The 17,615-nt window shown below is 32.4% G+C and overlaps 1 protein-coding gene across 1 annotated transcript in view; it reads left to right on the forward strand.

Moving 5' to 3' along the window:
* Positions 1-17,615, forward strand: part of LOC118190226 (organic cation transporter 1-like) — a 65,851-nt gene that overhangs the window by 23,529 nt on the left and 24,707 nt on the right. The window contains exons 4-7 of the mRNA XM_035360906.2: positions 656-810; positions 6,192-6,360; positions 9,590-9,719; positions 12,031-12,143. Of these exons, the coding sequence (XP_035216797.1) occupies positions 656-810; positions 6,192-6,360; positions 9,590-9,719; positions 12,031-12,143 (567 nt within the window). The remainder of the gene's footprint in view (positions 1-655; positions 811-6,191; positions 6,361-9,589; positions 9,720-12,030; positions 12,144-17,615) is intronic.

The following is a 17,615-nucleotide window of genomic DNA, read 5'->3' on the forward strand; positions in this document are numbered from 1 at the left end:
TTTTCGCCAATTTTCCACCTTGCGCGCACAGTTTAAAACATTCTGTTGCATAATTTGATTCGATATTTAATATGTAGCTTTCATAACATTTGTAAAATATTGTGAACCAAAATTTCTAAGAATGCCATGTTAAATTTTTATTTTATTTAAAGTTGAGTTTATAAAATGTATTTTATTAAAAAAATCTGTAATGTTTTTGTACATAAAATTTTTTAATATTAAAATATTCATCAAATTTTTGGTTCAGGTAGAAGATAGGGCCCATATAAAGAATTCCATCAACTTTCAAGTATGTACCATTAGCTATTTTTAAAGTATCATGCGGGCAAGGTGGAAATATGACGAAATATTTTGAAACAAAGTGGATTAAACTACAAAAATATTTATGGCAACACAAACTTTCTGGTTACTAGTTCCCGAAGCAGCTATATTATGTAGTCAGCTGTAAAAAGTTGGAAGTAATTGCTTTTAAAATAAATAAAATATCCCAATACTTGCAACAGTCCCATATTCGAAGATCGTAAGGGGTTTAAGGAGTATGAGCCCCCTTAACAAAGTAAAAGTTACAAATTTTCCTACGTAACTTATTATTATGAAATATATGTACTTGTAATAGAAGATGAGCCATTGTCTAACATTATTTTTTGAATTTTAGATTTGGCAGGAAAGTTGTTTTCGTGTGTATTCTTCTTTTAGCTGCTGCGACAGAAGTTGCATCTGTGCTTGTGAAAGATTTTATGGTTTTTACAGTAATTAGAGGGATTAATGGAGTTGTATTTCCTGCCATCTATCAACTGCCTTTTGTTACGCGTGAGTAAAATATTATTTATTTATTAAATTACTTATTAACTTTCGATGGTATATTTAGTCCCCTTTTTTGGTATAACCAGACAGTATTAATAATAGGCTTTAAAGTGTTCTTAAATTACTTTAAAATGCATGTAACGCAACGCGTTTAACTCTTTGAAAACCGAATCTTTCCCTAACCTGCATATTAAAATACCGACTCGCCCGAAATGGTCTTCCAGAGTCACAGCAAATTCATCCCCTCCTCATCCATTAAAGCACAAATAAGGGTAATGATTTCAAATGACATCCTTTCTATTTCTAAGAAATAAAGATAAGGAATCACAAAGAAATCCTTTTAGGACAAGCTGTCTGCAAAAAATTGATACAATGCATTCGGGGAAACTGCACCTTCTGCTATATGCCTTAGGGGAACAATATCGGAAGAAAACAATATCGGAATTTCGGCCGTTTCGGGCGGTTGTGGTCATTTGAATGAGAGGCCGTCTGGGGCGTTGTGGTCTTCAAAGAGTTAATAATTAATATATATTTTTTCATGCTATATAAAATATTATGATCATTTAATTGTAATATGAATAAAAGTTGTTTCAAATTTAATAAATTCCAGAATTTTTTTTTTTTTTTCATTTCAAATAAAACTTTACTTTTCTTGGAAACACAAAGGCAATAAGCTGTTTACTGTTAATTTCTATGTATCTAAAATTTTGATTCTTAATAATTAAGCCAGATCTTGTTTTTTTCCCCTTTCTCTTCATTTCTGATATAGAAAACTTTACCCAGTTCGAATATGTTTGACATGCATATTTTGTGAAAATTGAAAATATATTTTTGATGGAATGATGTTTAATATAAAACTGAGTTTTAAACCTTTTTCTTTTTCTGTTTATCTTTGCATAATTTCTTTTAAATCTTAAAACAAAAAGAAGCAGTATTAACGATATTAAATTTTTAAAATAAAATCCAGTAGTGAAACGTGACAAAATAAAAATAAATACTAAATCAATTCCCAGGTGTTATTTTCCTTACTATAATTTCAGTATCTATGGTAAATACTATTAGACATACTAAAATCTATAATGTAAAGGAAAACTGACAACTGACTAAAAAGTTGGAGAAGGTGTAAAAAATAATGCAGTTGCGTGGAGGAAAGAAACCAGAAGAGAATTTCAAATAGTTTTTTTTCAATCGTTCATGATCATTATTTAATTTAACATAATCAATACACATTATCATAGTTTGTAATTCGTAGAAAAGAAATTTGTTCAGAAGAACTTGACTTAGTTGGCCATATATTAAGAAGGGTATTTTTTTCTCTAAACTGCTTAATTATTAGTGGCTTCTGTGATTGACATTTTTCAGCTGATGGTAAATTTTGCTCGTATGCAATTAGTAAATGCTTGTATTTACATGCAAAAATATACATAAAAAAGTGCCATTTATAAAATTCTTCGTAAACATTTTTTTTTCCCTGATAGTTACCTTAACTTGCAATCAGGTTCTGATAGTTACCTTACTTTTATCTATGAAAGAGTAGTTTTTAATGTTCGTTATCGTCATAGATTTACTCAGCTTACTACGAGTCATTTATTATTTTGAATTTAGTAAATTCATATTAATAACATGTAAGTTAATTTAATACATATTGTATTTGAAGAAACTCATGAATACATGAAAAAATCTCATTATTTTGCATTTGCAATAAATTGCTTCAAATAAATAATTTAAAATTCTTTGAAATACCATATTTTAGTATGAATAGATATTCCTCTCAAATAATACAGTCAGTAATACGAAAGTAATCAGAAAGAAATCGGATAAGAACATAAAGCAGTGTTCAGTTTAACCTGACTGCAATTGATTATTAGGTAGTTTCCTTGAAACATTAAAAATTATTTTAGTTGTTTACATTTATAGAGAAATTAGGAACATTAAAGCGGGAGAGATGAAAAATTTGCAACGCCATCGTCGGGAATCGAACTGCTTATGGAATAGGCGCCCAGCGGGCAGACCACTACACCACGAAGGCACAGTAAAGAAGGCAGGAGAAATACCTTATACATTTTGCAAAATTTCATGATCACTTCTAGCTTGTGTGACTTGTTTCGCCCGTTTTGGCAAAGAGGTTATCAGCTTATGGCACGTTATCTTTGCTTCATCGTCGTGAAAACATACTTTAGATTAAAGAAGAAATCATCTTTTTTTTTTTTTTTTTTTTTTTTTTTTTTTTGTTTACAATTATTTTTCTTTCCTTAAGAACAGTCCACGAGGTTTCCGATTGGATTGAGGTCGAGCGACTTAACTGATCAATCTAAAATCAGCTTCTTTAATAATTTCTTTCCCTTTTCTCGTCATGTGACACGGAGCAATATCTTGTTGAAAAATGCCGTGTCCTGTTGGTCACAGTACCTTCAACTTAGGAATTAATTTTCTTTTAAATACTTCAATATATTTGTTGGAATTTATCATTCTATCAGCTGCCAATTGTCATCCTGGCCCATGAATAGGAAAGTACCCCCAATATATTTTCTTATCGGGGTATTTTACAGACTGTTCGATATGTTTATGAGACAGTTTCTGGCTGTGTGATTTCCTGAGGTAACTAGCCAGACCTTTGTCCTTGCACAACTAAATGGGTTTCATCTGAATATAAAAGGTTTTCGCAATGCCTTCCCCTCCATTTGTTTTATATCTTATTTCCTAGGATAGTCCCTTTTTTTATTAATAGCTTAGTTAAAGGTTGTTTTTTGATAAGGATGGACAACCTTACGTCTAGTTTTTAGTAGCTTACGACTAACAGCCGAGTCAAGAACATGAATGCCTGACTTTGCTAAATCTATTTGAAGGTCAAAACTTCTGAAGCTAGGATTTTGTTTGGATTTCCTTAGTTAAACAGAGTCATCCCTGACATAGTTTCTCGCTTTCTCCCACACTTTCTTTTCCTCTGGTGTGATAATCTCATTTAACCGTCTAATAATTGTATTAACAGCATCCAGACTCACATTACACACTTTAGCAATGTCCATCTGAGCCATAGCAGAGTGTTCAGTTAATGTCACTATCTTACTTCTTTTCTTTGGAGTAAGGTCCATCGTTTAAAACTTGTAACACAGCTTTTTCGCTATGTAATACAGATGTAATACCGCCATAGAGAGACAATTGCACTGAATCTCCTAAACGTAATACAGTACGAAATAGTAAACAGATGAGCCTAACCTCAGTTAAATATCAGCTGTAAATTAAGCCTGCCAAACTCAAGAAGTACAATTAAACGAAAACTCCCTCTTGTTCACATTATCAGATTCTGCACTGTGTACTTTAAAGCCACAGTTGATTTTGAAGAACTGATAAGCGAATAATCGCTTGAGTTCCTAGTACAGGACAGGACAGGAACAAGTACAGGGGGCACCACGCCATCGCCATTGACAAAAATGGTATAGTCCCCATGCACTACCTCTCTAGCCTACCACCCCTTGCACAGGGGACCTGATTACGGTATACATAGGACATAGTACTAACAACAAATAAGACATAGAACATCATACTGTTACAACATACTTCGACACATAGGACATAGCATTAACGTATGGTTACAGATTATTTACAGTACAAGAAGTTATGTTCATTATAGAGCTTGCTGGTTTTGGCACCGTCCATTTCCACAGGGGACCTGATTACAGTAAACATAGGACATAGCACTAAAAACATATAGGACATAGCGCAACATACTGTTACAACATACTGTTACAACATACTTCAACACACAGGACATAGCATTATCATACTATTACAGATTATTTACAATGCAAGAAGTTATGTTCATAGGACATAGCATTATCATACTATTACTGATTATTTACAATGCAAAATGTTATGTTCATACGACATAGCATTATCATACTATTACAGATTATTTACAATGCAAGAGGTTATGTTCATTATAGAGCTTGTTGGTTTTGGCATAGCATATGCTGTATGATACCTAGGGTGTTACATTTGAGTTATGTATTGAATGTTGTACTGCGGTAATTAGATAGGTAGTGTTCCATTTGGTCCAAGTTCAATGTTCAGATTTTAGCGGTCCATGGGTGTGCTACTTTAACATGTACTTTGATGAATTATTGCATTTGATGCACTGGTCAGCTGTTCAATACACATGTGAAATTGGTACGTTCTACCTGGTGTAGATTCTGTTACCTGTTTAAGGTGGTGTTTGACGAGTTGTAGGCACCCCTGTGAAGATAGACTTCTTCTCTTGTGGAGTATGTGAACACCAGTGACACAATGGCATAGTACCAGTGGATGCAGGCACAACCCTTTATTATTCCAATAAGGTACAACAGAACTCCGTCTTGGAGTGTACAATAAAAGCCGACATTCGAGCTTGAACGTAAGAGACTAAAACCTAAACTAAACTAATCTTAACTAAAAAGTTGTAGCCGAAGCTATCAAACTTCTAACGGAGTTGGCCACTTAACACTGATTGACCTCAAAAGTATCAAGGGCCTAACGTATGGCCGAGCGTAATAATAGCTTAAGGCAGCGTAGCCTAAAATGGCGGACGCGTGCTAGCAAAAATCTTTGGTTCTCTCTAATTAAGACAGTAGAACTTCGGGGTTAAATACCTCTCTTCCTCAATTCGCATTAAAACGTGATTCTAAAAATACATTCTGGCCTTAAGTTTTAAGTTGAAATTCAGAAATAATAGGAAAGGAAGTTTAAGGGGTGTTGGAACCCCAAAATCTTTCAAAAAATTATGATTTCGGATTTTTGCATTTTCAAATTCTCTATATACTTTTATCTTTCTAAAAATACCATTCTTTAATCTGTATGAAAATAAGAACTGTAAAAAAAATCCAGTTTTAATTTGTCATCGACTGCTTTGATCAATGAGGATTTTTACATAAAAATGCGTTTTACTCCAAACCTGATTTTTTTACACTCGATGTACCTTTTCTGAGGAACTACTGCTCTCAGGCATCTAACATGTTTATGGCTTATTTATTAGTTTCCTAATATTTACTGAAATGAGATTTTTGTGATAAACTTAGGAAAAAAAAAATTTGAAAAATTTTTGTGTGAGGTGCTAAATTTTACTATGCCTAACAAAACATTATGTAAATTACTCTAAAATTAAAAATGTTTCAAAAGCTCATTTCAGTATAATCAGATAGGTATACTTTAATTACACAAAAATATTTCAAGCGTGTATCTACAGCAGACTTTGAGAAAAGGTACATTGAAAATGGCCAATTTAACATTGTCGGTATACGGGTTGCTTATACCTCTTAAAATTTAACTGTTAGATAAATTAATATAATCCTTACAACATTAATTTGCGCACTACTGTATGATTTTTGCAAACTTATTTATTTGCTCTAATTTAGTTTTAGAGATCGTCTCTCCAGAAAAACGCGCCTTTATAAATGGAGTCCAGAGCTGTTGTTGGACATTTGGACTATGTCTTTTACCTGCAGTTGCTTATTTATCAAGAAGCTGGGTTACCTTGAGCCTAATTACGGCTTCAATGACGGTTTTCCTTTTATTTTGTTGGAGGTAAGTCTACTTATCATATGGAACGTACATACATAGTTCATTTCCAAAATTTTATGTCTTCAAGTTTTTCAACCAATCTTAGTCAAGCATTCAAGTAATAGTCAGCAGCACAAGATACTAACGTATCTTAAGCTTTTTGCATTAAAATATCTTAAGGATAGAATTCTAAAGTTAATTCTTTTGTCGACTCCGTGCAGTCACTGCAAGCCGATACGAATTCAGTGATTAATTAAATGATAAGCACATTGAGGCTTCTTCATACACAGCAATTGTCATGAAGCTGCTGAGTTGCAAACAAAAGTGTAGCATATTTTTACACGTCAGATTTCACACATGTTAGTTCTGCTTTCAGGTCCATTAAGATACAATTTCAAGTTAAAGAGGAACATTTTGATAGCATTTTAGAAATTCGTAAAACTAAACGGAGCAATGTTATGCAAGTCTATTTCGAGAATAGTGTTCTACAAAGCAATCTAGAAGCTATATGAGAGTGAGTGCCTGGTCAAGCAACGTATTGTTCTAGAAATACTGCACATAGGACGCTAAAAGTAATAAAGTTTATATTTCTAGATATTCTATTTTTTGTGAATGAAGTCCTGGTGTTTTATAGACTCATTGCGTATATGTTTAAACCTGTGTAAAAGATATAAGAATTGAATATGACATAAAAATATTAAAACTTTTAATTAAATAGTTATGGATAAATAATTCTCAACTTGAAAGCAATGTAAAGAAAAACTAATGATTATGAATCAGAATTTTTTACAATATTCTAATTTTATTCGAACTAAATTATAACAATATAAAATAAAAAATGTTATATATCCAATTTAAAAATTAGTTAAGAATTTATAAAATTAGAACATGTTAATAAACATTACATTATAGTATTCATTATTAAATTTCGTAAAACATAAAAACAAATTAAGCAATTTTTGTTTACTTTTAATGCGTGGCTCATATGATTTTCTTCAAAAATTATTTTATTTATTTATATCTGTTCGAATATTTCTCTTTATTCCCATTTTCCCGTCGTTAAATTAGGAGTATGTTGTCGATATGTCGTTAAGTTAAATATGTCCCGTATTAAAAATTCATCTAAAAATGTTAATAAATATTTCTCGAAAACCTGAGAGAATATGGAATACGATGTATCACAATTTCAATGTTGTACCATTCTGTAAGTAATTTAAAACTGCTATTCAATGTTCACAGTCAAATATATCAAATAATTGCTTGGTTTTGATCTTGTAATCATATCATTTTTAAAAAAATTCTAATTCCCAGAAAGCACACATTTTTATTAATTTCTTTAAGAAACTCATCAATGTTAAGCGCAATTAACTATTCCAAATAAACATTTAAGAACGTGTAGAGTCATTAAGTTTATCGATGCAGAAGATGTGAAAAATGTGCAATGTCCTCGCCGGGATTCAAAACCGAAACCTCCCGACTACTTTACACCGCGGGGGCATACAGCAGAAAATAATTTATATTTTCTCTCTTTTCAAGGGCGCAGTAGCCAAATCTTGGTTGTGATGAATTATCTTGTGGAAAACCATTTCCATCACTGACATAAATTAATACAAAGTACTGATATCTGCTTGAGGTAGAAGCTAATCTCAGACTTAAGCAGACACACGCAGACGTAGAACAGCTGGGCGAGAATCGGCCGGTCCATCCCTCTCATTACTGTGAGTGCCACAATAGATTTAACTTTTAATTAATAATGTAAAAATTATTCAATTTCTAACTGCCTTGAATTATTAGCATTAATTAATGTCAATTTAAAATTTAAATAATTACAATTAATTAATTTTTTAAATATATGTGTGGTAGTAGCACGTGCTGAAAATTACTTTCGAAAGGGAAAAGAGTACGTTCTTAGGTAGAATACTCTAATTCATAAAAATGGTCCCCACTTGGACCAACATTTCTATTCCGCCCATAACTTCAAACGTTCATCCTGTAGCGTTGCGCGCCTCCAACTTGCACGCAACCAAGAGGTGACTGTTGAAACTGGATAAAAGACAGAGTCTTGTTAAGGGTTTAAGTCCCTTTTTATTCAACGTAATAAATTACAAGTGCGTGCTCTTGACGCTCACAAACTACGCCAACTTGGCGGTAAAATAAAAATAATAACCTGAAAAGAAACTAAAGACAAGACTCTAACTACAAGGCTCTCTAAAAGTAACTAACCTCACCGCGTTTTACAATACCGCTGCTAATTCAGCAAACTTGAAGATCACGTTGAACGATTAACAATACTTCCAGGCAAGCACACAAGCCGAAACGCGGGGTTCTTCAATTTCTGGCTAACTACCTCCGCGCTCGTGAAGTAAGAACAGCACATCCCGAACTCGTTTCCTTTCTATTTAACTCAGAATACTTCCGCTGATAATTTGAATCCTTGCGCGTTCTACTAAAATTTACATACTCTGGCATTGGCAGTTCCAGGGGAAAGTAAGGCTTGACAGGAAAGGTAGTTTAAGCTTAAAATAAATGTTAGTTAAAATAAATATAAACCCTACAATCCAAAAGCCGGTTTTTAGCCTCTGTACCAGTCTGAGATACCCATCGTTTTAATTTCCTTCTCACACATCTCAAGGTGCAGCTTTTAAATGCAACCGAAAGAAAGAAATGATTTTGGGTGAATCTATTTGAGTTTCGAAAAGAAGCAGGAAATGATAAACGACATATAAGTGAAGTTATGCATCGTATAAATGAAATACTTTGCTATAGGAATAATCGCGACAATGACGAAATGACATTTACACGTTTAAAACATATAAATTTATACCTATAGACATATAAATGATACTTATGTATAAAAGACATCTAAATGAGAGATATATACGGAGCACTTCATTGAAGAATAGTAATGCAATAAATCTTTGGGTTAAGCTCAAAAACGTATTACATAGCTTGCAACATGATAAAATGCAGTTTAAAATGTAAGTTTCGGTACAAGTATTTAATAATGCGGAGTAAACATGAATTTTTTGTTCTGTACCCATATAACTACTCATCGAAATATCAATAGATTCATTGGAGATATCAGTTCAGAATATAATGATTCATAGTGATATGTCAGTAAGCTTCTTTAAGATTCTTTCTGACGATTCTGGATTCGAAAGTAGTGATTTATAGAAGAATTACGGAGAATCAAAGGAATGAAGTTAGTTAATATGATACATAACGACTGAAAAATATTCTTTTTCATTTTTAGTTTTATTCCCGAATCCCCACGTTGGTTGGTCTCTCGGGGAAGATGTGAAGAAGCATTTGGAATTATGAAAAAAATTGCAAAGAAGAATGGAAAAACTCTCAATCCTTGTATTCTGCTGACAAAACTACAGGTACTCATTTGAAAATAAGTGACATCTTTACGTTAAAAATGCATTGCATTGGATAATAAAATTATAAACATTAATAATAATGAAAATTGAATGTACATTTTTTACTGATTAATACTGAACATTTACTTTTGAAGGAACGATTTGACATGAAGGATCTTCAAGTATGAAACAAAAAAAAAAAAAAAAAAAAAAAGTATTTTAAGCATTAGGTATAATCATTAGCTTTCGATTTATTAGCATTTTCATGAATATCTAAAATTTAAATATTTTAAAAATATAGATAAAATTATTTAAAATATTCTTATTATTTAATAATAATTTAAAATATTATTTTTATCATTGTTATTACAATTATTTAAATAATATGTTCACTGCAAATGAAATGCATTTTAGATAAATAAAATAATTCACATAGCAGATTCCCACTCTAATACTTTTAATGTAATTATGTACTAAAAGCATTATTCAAGGTTTCTTATTAATGAATTTAAAGTGAGCTTTTTATTTAAACTCGACAATAACACAATAGAATTCTGAGAATATGCTTACCTTGAGATAAAGGTTCTATGGATTAATGAATTTTGCGGATCATAGATGATGTCTTTCTGGGTTTTGTTTACATCTTTTCCTTTCTGGATTTTATTTCAAACCTGGTTTGTTTGGACACAAATAATTAATTAAAATGCGCCCAAGCCATAAGAATTAGTTAATCAAGATTTGTATATTTTAAGACAATTACATGCAAAGAAAATATTGTTAGCTCAAAGGGAAAATGTAATGTAGAAATAAATTTTTTTTCAAGAAAATTAGAACCCTTTTGGTAAACGCGCTATGGATGGTTTAGTCTAAAACAATGTATATCCGCCAAAGAAATTACTTTTAAGGTAATTTTGGCGCTCCTAAATGAAAGAGAAATGAATAAAAACACAGTTTACAGAAGCCCTATTCGTAAGGATTTCCCCAATTCAAAATCCTGTACTAATTCTCCCATTACATTTTGTGCATGCATATTTGAACTGCTATTAAAATGCTAAAATTGAAAATGTTTTTGTTCATTAGTCCTTTTTACCACGTTTTGTCCCCCCTCGGGGGGTCGACATAGAGAATTCTGCAAAGCTACTGGCTAGGATCTGTACCTAGGCAGTATATGCCACGAGGGTAAAAACATTATGAACCTAGTGGTTCTGGATGCCCCGGTAAGGTCACTTATTGGCCAGCCCAGTGGTCTGGCGTGTCCTAGAGCAGAATGGCTCTATAGTTCGGGGGCAGTGTCCCATGTTCGCTGGGTAATGTCCCTCTGCTACTTGCAGCCCGAGTGACAGCGTCGCCGTAAGGCGATAATGTCCTTCTTTCCGACGTGCGGGGAAGGAGGGTGAACCATGGAGGTAAGAAACCATGGAGGTCTAGCTTCCTACCTCCATGGGTTGAACCTTCGGAACCAATGAGGGGGTTAGGCCGTGTAATGCCGAAAATGGCCTAGAGCCGCGGCGAGGAACGTAAGAAAATTGTTGTTAACATTTTTTGAACTTTTGAGCTAGAAAATCTTTGCAAGTGCTAGTTTCAAGAGTGTATCCCTATTCGCCATTGATCAAATACGTTTACTAGTTACGCCAAATGTTAACAATCCACCTGGGAAGTTTGAATACAGAATGAAAACTTTTCGGACACTGCCCCCCCCGCTCAAACTGACGTTGAAACGAGTACAGAAAATTCTAAATAATTTTGAGAACAATGTAAATTCCCTTCTTCAATCAACATGTGTGTTAAATACAGTGTATTTTTATTTTTAAGGTTTATTTTTATGTACACAAAAGAAAAACATTTCAGCTGAAATCGCCAAACGGAACCTTCTAAAAATCGAAATTTTGTTTGTCTACATTAAAAAGCTGAGTTCAGATTACAGACATTAGCAAACTAATCAATCGCAGATTGTAAGAGATCTTTTGTATTTGAATATAAGTACAAGAGCATATAAGTAATATTCGAAAGTAGTGTTATGTTAAAAGTAACTTTACATTTATCCAAGTGGTTTCATTATTTAAAGAAAACTCCAATAAATTATTCATTGCTCGTTTACTTTAAAACGTACTTGAAAATTTTAATGAACTACTTTATGCAGACTTTCGCACTGGATACAATGCATTAGTTGCTAACGATGTTCGTGTAAGGAATAATGCAATACTTCTAACATAATTTATTAAAGAAAATTTGTAATTCTTGCATACAGGCTTTAGACACATATCAGTAAAATGCTTAATATTTTGTTCATCTTTGTTATCTGATAACTGTTAACTTGTTTAATATTGAATAGGCTTTAGACGAAAAGTGTAAAGACGAAAAGCTGAAGGGTCTGAAGCATTCAGCAACGGATATTCTGAGGGTACCACACATGAGAAAACTCTTCGCATTTATCAGTATCTGTTGGTAAGAGAATGACTGAAGCTTTTAAAGTTGTTTATTTCCTACCATTTAATATTTTTTGCACAAGTTCTTTCCCAATGATTATTTGAAATTTCAGATCATATTTTAAAATAAAATTAGCATTTCGTTTACAGAATAAACAGAAAGGTTTTTAAATATTTCTAAATATGTACAAAGAGACAATAAGTAGCATATTTAAGAGTATTCAAAATTAAAAACTGAAATAATAAAATCAAGAAAATATGTAAATTTATGCTGAATTACTTTGTATCAGCAAGACAAATATAACCATACTGTCACTAATACTGTACTCACGACCTTAGAAACTCACGACTGTCGTAAGGTCACTGTCGTTTCTTTAACCATACCATCACTAATCTAATAATTAAGGAAAAACACGAAGAAAATTCTCATGCAGATATTCAGTCCTTAATGGCAATTCTGAGAGATTAGTGGAAGAGTCATCACCTTTACATATTCAAAAAATCGAATTTTATTTTTTTGCATTTTCAGAAGCTGTAGACATTTCTGAGTCTGTTAAAACAAACAGACTCAGAAATGTTAAGATATTCGAATTAGAACCTTAAAAATTATGAAATAAAGAAAACGATTCTTAGGTAAATATTGCCAGATCGGGCATTTAAATCATCACCTGACGTTTGTTTACATTTGTACACGTAGCTGCTTACGAATGTTCACTTGTCGATTGCATTAATTTTTACTGTTAAAATCATGTATATTGTTAAAACCGAATGTGTCGGACGAATTCAGAAAATAATAGGCACTAGATAACGAAAGCGAAAACAAGAAATGAAGGGTAAGAAACTTAGTGATAATAAAACTCTCAGTGGAAAAGGTCGCCTTACGGATGATAATATAACCGAATTGGCAATTTATTATGGAAATGCTATTAAAAAACTTTGCAATTCTGTAAAATATATGCAAAAGGCAGTCTGGGCAATAATTTACCACAAACGTTCAACCGACGTGGAACCTAATCACTTCGTGGTGCACGTATCAAAGAGTGAGTGCGAGTGAAAATCTGAAATCGTACAAACATAAAAATTCAATTCCACCACCTGTAATGGATGCTACCAAAGATATATTTAAAGATCTTATCGTGTGATTATTACTAAAAAGTGTTTAGGAGGACATACACAGAATCCAAATGAATCATTGAATGCTTTGATTTGGAAATTGTGTCCTAAAAACTCCGGGTGTGGTTATAATATTGCTAAGACAGCAGTGAATGAGGCAGTTATTATATATAGCGACGGTCAACCTGGGCGATTACATACTATGAATGAACTTGGATACCGAATTGCTGATAATGCAGTAAAGTTTGCAGCAGACATTGATCACTGTCGTATTCAGTCAGCCGAAATAAAGGCAGAGACGTCTACAATACATGTTCGCAGAGCAAGAAAAAGAGCCAAACTTGTTGCAGTAACAGCTAATTGAAGAACAGGAGGGTATATTGTTTGCAGCTGGGCAGTTTTAAACTGTTTTAGTATTATTTGAGAGAACATATATTAAAAAATTTGAAACTTTAAACTTTAAAACCATTTTTCTCAAAATGGTGATTTTCATACTTGCGCGCACTCTTTAAAACAATCTATCATAGCTATTGATTTAAAATTTTCAGAGTAAATACATGATGATATTGCTCAAAAAATGCACCTAACATTTTCTTTGAAAAATTATTTTTTAAGTAGTTATATAATTTCACTTAAAACATTTTTAATGCTTTTTCTGTTTTCTAACATCTTATTGTAATGGTATTAATATTCTTTGATATTTTAAAACTTAAATAGGTGAAGAATCATACCTAATGATATTTGATTACAAAATTATAAAATTTATTACTGTAACTACATTTGTATTACTGTCAGTTTGCGCGTAGCGCTTCAGTACAAATTTTAAATTTTTGGAAAATACAGTTAGGTTTTTCTTTATAAAACAAAGTCTTATACACTATTAAGTAAAATAAATCAAGGAAGATAATCATCTATGTATAGAGATGACACACTGAAAATTTCATATATGTATGACCAAAACAATTTGACTTATTAAAACTCGAAAATCAGCTAAAATTCTCACTTCTTGTGTTGCTCAAAAGTGATGACTCCCTTTAATGGCAATTCTGAGAGAACAATTGTGGGTTATTTAATGTAGAAGGACCGTTCGTCATGTAATTAAAAAAATTTCGGTCGATGTCGAAGTTTTAAGATACCCAGTTTTGACGTAAACCCCATACCCTTACCGAAAGAAAGAGTAACGGCACTTTTTCACATTACGGATATAGATTTAACCGGACCTTTATACTTCTGGTCAAAAGAAGGTATGGATAATGATTTTTACATGCGCTGTCTATCGGGCAATATACATTTGAGGTTGTTACTGCTCTACCATAAAAGCATTTATGCGAAGCCTGAGGAAATTCATAACTCGGAAAGGAAGACCATATATTCAGTTAATGGGTACTAACTTTATTGAACTAATAAAATTTTCCAGATAATAAATTGAAAAGAAATGGAGTAAAAGGCGACTATTAAGAAAATTAAATGGATATTCAACCCTTTTACATCGGTACGGTGGAGAGGGTGGTGGAAAAGAATGATTAGAATTATAAAGGATATGTTGAAGAGTAAGAGGCAGGGCAAGTCTAGAGTATGAAGAGATACTCTGTTTTAAAAGAATTTGAAAATGTCATCAACTCCCGTCCTCTGACCATATCCGGACATTCAAAATTTAATTCCTTTATCTCCAAACATGTTTTTAAGGCACAATATATACAGAAGATTATACAATTGAATTTGATGACATAAATGGAACAAAGTTGTAAAAACGTTGGCAGTGCCGTCAAAAACTGAGAAACGATTTAAGAAAAGGTTTCAGAGTTGAATACTTAAATCTGCTTAAAATTCCAAAAATGCCGCAAAATCAAAGAACAGGTGAAATTAGGAGAAATAATTTTAGTTGGGAATGCAAACAACAGATGGGTTGTTTGGCAGCTATAAAGAATGTAGCTGTATCCAGGGAAGGATGGGTATGTTCGTATTGTTTAAGTAAAAATATGAACCGATGACATAATAAGACCAGTAAGAAGTGGAAGGTAATCAATCAAATGAAAAAACAGTCTTGCAGGCTGTTCCCAACAAAAGAGAATTTGCGCAATACGAAGCAGACCTTAAATCTCGTTGAGACAATGAGTCATTTCCAAAAGTGTATGAATAATACGAAAACTCGAAGAGACGTATTCCTTGATTTTGAATACCATTCCATCGTACTTAAGCTGGGGAGATTGTTATAAAATCACGAACTGAGCGTTCTGGAAAATATTCCAGAACGCTGAGTAACAGCGGCCCTAGCCGTGTAGATGTTTTAGGTTTTTAGAACGGAAGGGAGCTTTACTATGGAAAATAAAGATGTAACGGTTAACTTTACTATGAAAAATAAAGATGTAACGGTTAGCTATGTCTGCCTACATTTTTTTTTTTTTTTTGTTGTTTTGTACTTTTACGTAAGAATCCTCATTTGGGAAAACTCATCATCTTTAATGTATACTTCTTATGAATGCATAGTTTACATATACTATTAATTTTCCTAAGGAAGAAATGAAACATTTTTAATCTAATTAAACTGCAAATTTTGACTTATTCTTAACTCTGGTTACACGTTTCTGCAATTAGAGATTAAAATTTTCTTAAATGCGTTTAGAAACATTAGGAATGTTTTGGAAGTAGATGAGCAACGCCCTCGCAGAGAATCGAACCATGGATCTCTGGAATACTCGCCCAGCGTGCAGACCACTACACTACGAAGGCATGCTAAGAAGGTGGGAGAAACACCCTAACATTATCATTCGATGAAAGAAATTTATGAATATTCTTTCTATATTTTTCCTTGAATATTTCCAACATTTAATTGCAGCTGGCAACAGTCTTCTCTTTCATGTAAGGCCTGTTATTTTTCTGCAGTTAAAAAGGGTTTTTTTTCTTTATTTTAAGTTTTTATAAATTGTGCATATGTTAAATGTTAATCCTTCGGTTTATTGCCGTACATTGCACGCACTGTATTAAGGTATCGTAATAGTTTAGACTTTATATGATGCCATGCTCTAATTAACGTTCCATTATAAATTAAGTAAGTAGATTGTGCTTCATCAGTCCATTTAATGGAATAAAAAGTGATAAAAACAATTCATCATATTATTTTTCTTATCGAACTAAGTTCCATTTCTGAAAATTGTAGCCTACTAACGAAGAAGTTTCTGCAGTATAAAAATTTTAGCACAAAACGGGATACTAGTCTCGAATGGTATTTTGTGTTCTTTTATTCTATACGATAGATACATCGCTTTAAAATTCTTGTCACCAAATATTGTCACCCTGTCTTATTTTTAAAGAAATTAATTAATGAAGAATCTTAATGCATCCTTGCATTATGAAACAATGACGATACCTAGAGCCAAAAAATTTTGAATTAGGTAGTCCCCCCACTCGAACATGTGCACATGGGAGCCCAAATTTTGAGTTTGTTTTATTACATTTATTTCATAATTTGTAAAACTTTAATGATTTTTTGATTAAAAACTCAACTATTTAAAAGGGAGCGGCGGGAACACAGTTCGAAATGAAACCTTTTTATCTCCAGGGCGCGGGACTGTTGCCATACGGAAAAATGTAAGATTCAACAGCTTTCAGTTTTAATTAATCAACTCAGCTGCATGAAAGTAATGCGCTAAGCAGCCGGAAATAAAATGCTTTTATCATCCACTCGCCAGTGTGTCAGCAAAGCCTTAATCTGTAAGTTACTGAGTAATAAACTAAGTGGTTTAAAAGCAATAAACATAGCTCTTAAGAATATATTTGTCTACTTTTTAATGTAATGAATTTAAATTAGCATGCATTAAACTTATGAGATGTCTAATTAGCAGTGTTCAATATTTTTATAAAATTTCACTAAATGAACTCATTAAAGTCATTACATATTTTTTTCTTTTTTTATTATAACTTTTCTAGATGTCTGGCCGCGTGAACTATGCTCATTCTAAATATTTTGTGATTTTGCTTTGAATTCAATTTTATTAATTAACACATAAATATAATGTGTTAATCTAATGCGCTGACCATAAAAAGACAAAATATTTTTGATTACTCGTATTACTAAGAACTAACTTGATACTGTTATGGAGACCCGAAAAAAAGATTGAAAAAATATAAATATATATTCACTTAACAATGCATGTGGAATACTATGCATGTGCTTCAATGCAACAACGTTTAAAAATTTTGAAATTTTTTTGTTTAACAGTATACCTAGTAAGTGGAAGAAAACGATGATTAATGATAAAGCTAAGCGAGAGCAAACTAGCAAACTGGTAGACCAAGCAGACTAGCAGACTGGTAGACTATGAGCTCGCCGAGAACGCAAAATACCTTAACAAACCCTTTTGAGTGACCGTTAAAATCT

The sequence above is a fragment of the Stegodyphus dumicola genome, chromosome 6 (assembly GCF_044657685.1).
Source record: "Stegodyphus dumicola isolate Sdum_Otavi_A_Nest chromosome 6, ASM4465768v1".
Lineage (NCBI taxonomy): Eukaryota > Metazoa > Arthropoda > Arachnida > Araneae > Eresidae > Stegodyphus > Stegodyphus dumicola.